The sequence below is a fragment of the Lycium barbarum genome, chromosome 5, assembly GCF_019175385.1.
Source record: "Lycium barbarum isolate Lr01 chromosome 5, ASM1917538v2, whole genome shotgun sequence".
Lineage (NCBI taxonomy): Eukaryota > Viridiplantae > Streptophyta > Magnoliopsida > Solanales > Solanaceae > Lycium > Lycium barbarum.
In genome coordinates this window covers 5694217-5702561 of record NC_083341.1, presented here as the reverse complement: position 1 = coordinate 5702561, position 8345 = coordinate 5694217, and the positions used below count along the sequence as shown (strand labels likewise).

Sequence of the window (8345 nt, the reverse complement as noted above, 5' to 3'; positions counted from 1 at the left end):
ACCACACAACTACCAATTACCCCCAGTACTTGGCATTTCCACCACTGCCACCACCGTAAGTTGGCCTCTACCAACACTTATTCACCTCCACTGCCAATCATATCCACAACTAATCACCATACATCTATCACCAACCTTCATTGTACAACATCTTACTAATCATATATATGTTAGTCAATTTTAAAAACAAATAGAGCCTTAGTTTTCCTTGTTTCAAGCAGTGTTTTAAAAAGCACCGGTGCAAAGCGACGCGTTTTACCTAGTACGAGGCGAGGTGTAAGCTCTATGGATCTTTAATTTTTAAAAGTTTATAAATTAACATAATATAAAATATATGGAAAGAAGGTCAAAACTATATATAAATTACAAAAAGTCAAGAAAATATAGAATACGTGAAATATATATAGAACGTTTCATCTTAAAATGCAAATCACAATTAGCAATTAACAAAAAATAATCAGATTCATCGAAAAGAAACTAATGAGAGTTGGACAAAAATGAATAGAAACTTATAACGTAACTTGAAAGAGCAAAAGAACTTCAAAAGAAAGAAAAGCGAAGAAGGAATCTACAATTAATAGTGTCGAACCAGAACAAGTAACGACTGATGAAGTGTTATTGCTTTGTACTTGGCAAATTGATCATTTTCTCAGTTGCTCCCTAGAAGACCATGAAAAGGAATAAAAATTAGGGCTAAAAATAAAAAATAAAAATTGACTTTTAAGTTTTTAAACTTTATAAATTTAATAAAGTTAATTTTTGTTTTTTTGGTATTAAATTAATTTTTTTTTTAGCAATTTAAACTCTAATTTGGAGAGGTTTTATGGCCTTACACTCCAAAGCCAAAACTCGCCCAACGCCTGAGAGTACGCCCAGCACAATGGGACTTACGCCTCGCGGTACTTTCGCCTACCCTCGCCCCGGTGCATTTTTACTGCCCTGTCCAAAGGCTCGCCCTAAGGCACCCCCAAGAAACGCCTTTTAAATCACCGGTTTCAAGTAAGCAAACTCAAGTTATTTCACCCCCTTAAATAGTTTGAAAGGGAGTGCCAAAAAATTAAGATGTCATTAAGAATATTCTACGGCACATTTTTAATGATCATTTTATTTGTTGAAAGTTAAATTTCTTAATAATCAGACGCTGATCCAGGATTTGAAGGTTCCGGGTGCCACATTTCGTTGAATCCAAATAAAGTAAGTTTTTGATCGGTTCGATCGGCTTTAGGCTTCAGATCAAATTATTCGCCTTTTAAGTTTATATAAACAAATTGGTTGAATGAAAAAACATAATTATTACAACTCAGCATAACAAAAATTTGTTCTGACGAGAGAGAAGATTTTTGGATTAACAAACTTCTGATAATTTAACTTTTTATATTTTAGCACATACTAATAAGGGCAAAAAAAAAGGTCAAGATTAATAAATAAAGATAGTCACTAATACTAATAACTAAAAGCAAATTAAGAGGAGGGACAAAGGAAAATAAAAGAAAAGGAAAGAGATAAAAAGCTTACCACTCATCTGGTTTCTCTTCATTACATATTTTCTTCATTTCCTCAAGTGTATACTTAGATGATTGATTACTTATCTTGTTTTGAATTTTAAGGATTTAGATTAAATTAATTTAATAAACATCTTGGTCATAATTAATGAGATAATTTTAGAAACACATTCACTGACATTGACATTGATAAGAAAAATCCCAAGTTCCACAAATTTTTGCAACTATTAATAGCATTACTTTTATTTCATATCTTTTAGATTCATATATAAATTTATTTTAACGAAATGAAACTATTTAAAATTTCAAATAATTATCTTCTCTACTCTCACCCAACCCTTTGATTACTTAACTTCTTTTATTTTGCAATATAAACAATTATAAAATAAAACAAAAATATATCATATTATGTTTCAAATGGGACAGCTGACTCTTACCATCTTAAGCTTCTTTGAAACGAATCGATTTTTAAAACCAATAATTTCTTCTACTCGTAATTTAAATTCCAACCCGTAGAAACTTTTCGCAAATCAAGAGGTATATAAAATTAGCATGTGATCTTCATATAACTTTAAATTACAGAGGTAGGCTAATAAAAATGTGGGAGATAAAATAATTTTCTATACTAAAAGACATCAATTATACCCCTTACTCGGTAGTTACACAATCTCATTCATTAAGATTAAGTTTATACGTAGATGTAAAATATATTGGAGCAGCAAGCCAAAAAATTAATAAGCTCGTCTTGAGTTGGTTTCGAACCCTCATCTCCTGGGTGGCAACTCTTGCTCCTTGCCATTGGCACTCTCGCATAGTCAGTGGCGGATCTAGGATTTTCATTCAGGGTGTTCGGAAAAAACAACTGAATCACTTGAGCTAGTCTTTTGTATTTGTTCAGGGTGTTCAAAAGTTAATATATGTACATAAACACAGAAAATTTACTCTAAATATACACTGTAATTTTTTGCCCAGGGTATTCGGGTGAACACCCTGGGCAATGGCTGCATCCGCCCCTGCGCATAGTTTATTAATCAGGGTGCCAATTTAATTAATCATAGACTTTCACTTGGATATATACAGGATATATACATAGCATTTTTGCCGAAGCTTGCGGGTGGTGTGACACTCCCTAGGCCCTTAGTAGATCCGCCCCTGTTAATAATTATGCCTAAGTATACAAAACAGTGCTATTTTGAGAGTGCATTAAGAAAGAAAATTAGTACGCCACAACAGAGCACAAGAACTAAAGCGTGCCAGGGGCAAATTATCCATTTAATGAGACGTTATCACGTGAGACTTTTACTTCTTATATATGGAACCCTTGTGAAAAATACTTACTAGCACTTAATATTTAAATAAAATTTGTTGACCTTAAGAGTCATAAATTAAAATTATTATACGTATCACATAATCATGATTAATAGATAAAAACTACGAGTAATATATGAAATACATGTTTTGCATTTGTTAAACATTAGCAAACACCTATGTGAATAAGTTTTTTTTTTTTCGTCTCACCGACTCCGCAACGAGGCAATTCTAGTGGCACTTTTTAAACAATTGGGTAACGCACACATTAATTTTCAATTGACAACTTCTAGGCTGCTAAAGTGCTCACGTGCATGAATTTTATTAAGACCTACCTTCCAAAGATAGATTCAAACTTTGAAAATTTTCAATCTCTTTGAATTATAAAAAAATCACATATCAGAGCTTAAGTATTTATTAAAACCTCATGTAAAGAGGTGATAAAGTTGTTCTGCCTGTGATTCACATTAATATTTAGGTGGAGCGAGGTGGAAAATGAAGAGCTACTGGTCATGAGTAAATTTGTGAGGTGGAAATTAATCCACAGGCTCCTCTGATATATATGCATTTTAATTTATCTTTATATGCATGTATTTATAAATATTTTATATACATAGAGAGAGAGACATATGTATATATATAAATACAAACAAAAATCACCTCCAAAAGTCAAAAGACAACTTCTAGCTGGAGACCTTGCAGGTCCATCATTTGAGACAAATATTTCATGTCCCCTTTTTGTTTTTATTTTTAGTTCAAGCTACCAAATCCCACTGAAGTTTACCTCTTCTTTTATCCTCTTCATATTGTCCAAATTATAAGGTTGGTCTCAAATTTCTATCTTCTTATGCACATCTATTTTCATTTCATTAGTTTCTTATAATTATATTTTCATATTGATGTTATCTTTTAAGAGGGGAAAAAATTCTTATTTTCTATGGATTTTCAACAAATAATTGAACTGTCGATTCTATAGATGGACTTTTTGTTGTTAGTCTTATCGATAATTTCATTATTTTCAGTTGTATAAGTAAATTGTAGAGGCGAATATAGTACATAAGTTACGAGTTCATCCGAACTCAGTAACTTTCAATCAGACTCTATATTATATAGTATGTGCTAAAAGTTTCACTAACTAGAAATTAAAATCAAAAGATTTTCGATGGAGGGTCCGCCAATAACAATTGCGACAAGTAAAATTCCAGTGGAAAGTCCGTTGGAAAGTTTGATTTTTCTAGTAGTTTAAGAACAAATAATATACAGAGAATCCAATAAATCAATTGAATTGTGATGGAACATGAATTGTTAAAGTTCAAACCCTGAATTCACATATCTAGTAATTGTTTCTGCAATATCTCTATCTTATTTTTGTTCGTTGAAAATCTTGTCATGATATTTTGATAATGAATTTTGGTCTGTTTCAGGAGGTGGACCCAAGGAGTGAAATTCACCAAAGATTTGAGTTTACATGAAATTGTGAACAGTCAAAGGTTTAGGGTAAAACCAAAATACTATAACAATACAATGGAGAAAGAAGCAAATTGCCAGGTACTATACATCCAAACACACATGTATAAAGAGGTGTACTTTCATAAGTGTTTGCTTTTTTCATTTTCCATTGCTTCTATCTCTTGCCTTTGACATGTCAATATATAGTTATGTTGTTTCACTTTGAACATGAAATATTTTTGCAGGCCAGTTCCTTGCCTACATCTTTTCAAATGGTAATTGGTGAAACGTCATGTGGAGGATCAAATACTAATAATCAAATGGTTGATTATATGTTCAATTCTCATTCTACACAACAACAACAACAACAACATCAGAGTTCTTTAGGGTTTTGTCCCTCGAATTCTTCTCTAGACAAGTTGAGCTTCGCGGATGTGATGCAATTCGCGGATTTTGGTCCCAAATTGGGCTTGAATCAAACCAAGGTATCAGAGGAAGATGCCGGGATTGATCCTGTTTACTTCCTTAAGTTCCCCGTTCTGAACGAAAAGACGGTGCATGATGACGATCAAGAAGCCTTAATGGTACCACAAAAAGAAGAGAAATTTAAATTAATAGAAGAAGAAGGTGGAAATGAAAAAGGTGAAAATATTCTTGACAAAATCCCAGGGAATGAAGGTAAGAGCAATAAGAGAAAAAGGCCTAGAATCAAGACAAATGAGGAAGTTGAGAGCCAAAGAATGACACATATTGCTGTGGAAAGGAATAGAAGGAAGCAAATGAATGAACATCTTCGCGTCTTGAGGTCTCTCATGCCAGGCTCCTACGTTCAAAGGGTATGAAACTCCTGAATTTTAAATTTGGTTTATTTATGTAGAGAGTTGAACTGTCCGATTATCTTATCGTAAAGCGAAAATCTCTAGGGAATATTTACTTAACGATGTACAGCTGCATCACGGTCTTTTACGTAGGGGATCTGATTCCTTTTTCATGAGTCGAGCACATATAAGTTCTATTAAGTATTGGGTGGCGGTTATAGGCTCGAACTCAGGACCTTTCTGGCCTGCCCTTATACCATGAAAAATTAAAGTGTGGTCATCTCATTTAATAACTTAAATATTTAGACTAAGCGTACACTTCTAATCTGTTTATCTAATGATGTATTGAAGTGTATGATTATCTCATCTAAAAACTTAAGCTGTTAGCGATAACACACTGCTATTTATTTAATTAAATGTATCATGTCTATATGATGTATATATGTCTTCAAAATTGACTTATTTGACAATGTAGGGAGATCAAGCATCTATTATTGGTGGAGCAATTGAATTTGTTAGAGAATTGGAGCAACTCTTACAATGCCTTGAGTCACAAAAAAGGAGGAGACTCTATGGAGATGGCCCAAAACAATTAGGAGATTCATCAACAACACCATCAATGGCCATTCAAAACCCTAGTAATCCTCATCAGCCACCATTATTATTTCCACTTCCAAATGAGTATATTGAAGCTGGAATTCAAGAAGAAACAGCTGAGAGTAAGTCTTGTCTGGCTGATGTTGAAGTGAAGCTTTTAGGATTTGATGCAATGATCAAGATTCTATCAAGAAGAAGACCAGGACAACTCATCAAGGCAATTGCTGCATTAGAAGATATGCAACTTAGTATTCTTCATACAAATATTACTACCATTGAACAAACTGTTCTCTATTCATTCAATGTCAAGGTACTTGTAATTAATGCTCCCTCAATTTATGTGTCTTACTTTTCGATTTAGTCTGTTTACAAAAAGAATTTTCATTTATGTATTAACACTTTAAAAAGTGCTTCTAAGTGTATTTTTCTCAAAAGTGTTTTTCAAAAAAACGCTTTTTGGGGAAAAACTATTTTTTTTAGCTTCTGAAAAACTGTTTCTGCTTCTCTCCAAAAATACTTATTTTCTCTCAAAAACTTGACCAATTAAACACCACATTTTTTTTAAATAAAAGAAGTATTTTTGGAGAAAAATAAGCTTGGACAAACAAGCTATAAGACACATAAAATGAATATTTTATTTTGCCTCATATATTTTTTTATTTTTGCAGATTTCTGGTGAAACGAGGTACTCAGCCGATGATATAGCAAACTCGATCCAGCAAATATTCAGTTTCATTCATGCTGAAATAGCCCCATATGATGTCAACTAGTGGAAGACCATTTAATATTTCATTGTTCTGTCTAGGTTATGTTCTTGTGACCACACTAGCTAGGCATATCATAGTACTATATATAGATTAGAACATAAATATAAGAATGCTAAATTTGTATGTTTGTGAGCACAGCTCTTGATAATTCGATATATTTCGTGAAAGATTTAGCTATTTAATGTTACAAATAGTTTTATTTAGATTTTAGTCATGAACCGAAGATCTTTTCTTAATCAAGTACCACATCCTCTTGTACAGAGTAAATTAAATGATCGCTGACTATTGCCACTGTCCATTTACTATACCTCTTAAAAAAATTCTTTTAGAATATGCTAGCTTATGTAGATGTCAATCACGCACTCCTTATATCTTAGATCATGTTAAAATGCCTCACCTTGGTCGAGAGAATAAGTTGTTGTAGAATGAGTTGTTGTCTTCTATATATAGTGAGCGATCTTCACCCCAGCAGCTAATTTTTTTTATTTATTTTTTTAGATTGAATTAGGCCGTGATTCATTTACGAGTATCAAAGTTGGACTCATTCCTGTTTTTAACCATATGTTAGGCTCTCATATTATGTTGTATGCGTCTAAGATGTTTGGCCTAAGCACAATGTCTCACATTAGGTAACAGGATGGGTTGCTTTCGATAATTCTCCTTATATAAATTGAGTAATCGTTATCCTCATGAATTTGTTTTTGGGTTGGATTTAGACTCAAAATTTATTTTTTTTACTGAACATCAATCATCACCAAATTAAAGTTATCTTAAATCTTAATTTTGCTTTGTTGTGTAAGAGAGATACATGCACTCAAAGCACGAATCGCCAGATTTTTTCTCTCCCCCCAAATTTACAATGCCAAAGTCGGTATCAACCTAGATGTGTGTAGGCTTGTAGGGAATACATGTTTGATAGACTTTTGTGGAGGAAGAATAAGACTGGTTCAGTGGCAGCTGGCTATGGTGATCGACATTATAATCTCCTACAGTCCTATGGTACTACGTGTTTAATAACTAATTGAAATTGAGGGGTTATTGTTGTTTTTGGCAATTATATGTATGTGAGTTAGGGAAGGTCAACGTGCCCCACAACCGTACCTTGTTTTCAGAGAGGGGTTTGACTTTTCAGGACTAAATCTTGGGAGCATTAGGCTGCCATTAGATAGTGATACTATGACCATGCCTCTTTGTAGGTTCCCTGTCCCAAGAATTTGCGCACGATAGGTCAGATGCGGATTCAGAATTTAAAAATTGTGGATACGTTCATGTAATAATTTTAACTTTATATATATATATATATATATATATATATATATATATATATATATATATGAGTTTACAGTCAAACCTTTATAGGTATTTAGTGGATAAACACTGTCAAAATGTACTTAGTGGTCAATAGAGTGGATTGAGCCCGTAAATTTTAAGGCCAAATCCTAATAAAGACAAAATCGCTAGGTGATTTCTTTTTATCATTTGTCTAAGTATCGATGGAAAAGGTTATTCGATACATATACTGATGAAAAGTAACAAAACTCTAAAATTAGTCAAGATATGCTCAACCTAGCAGTATAATTTTAGAAGAAAAGAATTTGTAATAGGCAATAATTCAACTTTTTTTTCCTTACGGATTTTATGAAGTCTTTCCTCAGGTCATGTTTGCATTTCTTTCATGCATGCATTCAATGAATTAATGGCACATGGGTGGCCAGGTGGGATTTGTTTTTTTGTACGTTTTGTTTATATTTGTAAAAGCTAACTTTATTTTAAATTAAAATCTAGGTGCATGAATAGCAACTAGAAATTATTATTTAAGAAAAGAGAAAGCTAACGATACAGTTTTCTTCTTGTTAGATTACGTTAATAGAAGTGATGGATATCGAATAAAAACTAATTCAATA

The 8345-nt window shown here is 32.7% G+C and overlaps 1 protein-coding gene across 1 annotated transcript; it reads left to right on the top strand.

The window, feature by feature from the left end:
- The first annotated feature begins 3447 nt into the window (after nucleotides 1-3447).
- On the top strand, nucleotides 3448-6632 carry LOC132642225 (transcription factor FAMA). The gene is made up of 5 exons (XM_060359481.1): nucleotides 3448-3632; nucleotides 4235-4358; nucleotides 4505-5095; nucleotides 5553-5984; nucleotides 6343-6632. The coding sequence occupies exons 2-5, from the start codon at nucleotides 4335-4337 to the stop codon at nucleotides 6442-6444; spliced, it is 1149 nt and encodes a 382-aa protein (XP_060215464.1). The 5' UTR covers nucleotides 3448-3632; nucleotides 4235-4334; the 3' UTR covers nucleotides 6445-6632.
- The last annotated feature ends 1713 nt before the right edge of the window (nucleotides 6633-8345 follow it).

What these genes read in the sequence shown, in the direction of transcription:
- LOC132642225 (XM_060359481.1), top strand. Translation starts at nt 4,335, where the DNA reads ATGGAGAAAGAAGCAAATTGCCAG. An exon ending in AGAAAGAAGCAAATTGCCAG is followed by an intron (nt 4,359 to 4,504) that starts GTACTATACATC and finishes ATATTTTTGCAG; the next exon opens with GCCAGTTCCTTGCCTACATC. An exon ending in CAGGCTCCTACGTTCAAAGG is followed by an intron (nt 5,096 to 5,552) that starts GTATGAAACTCC and finishes TTGACAATGTAG; the next exon opens with GGAGATCAAGCATCTATTAT.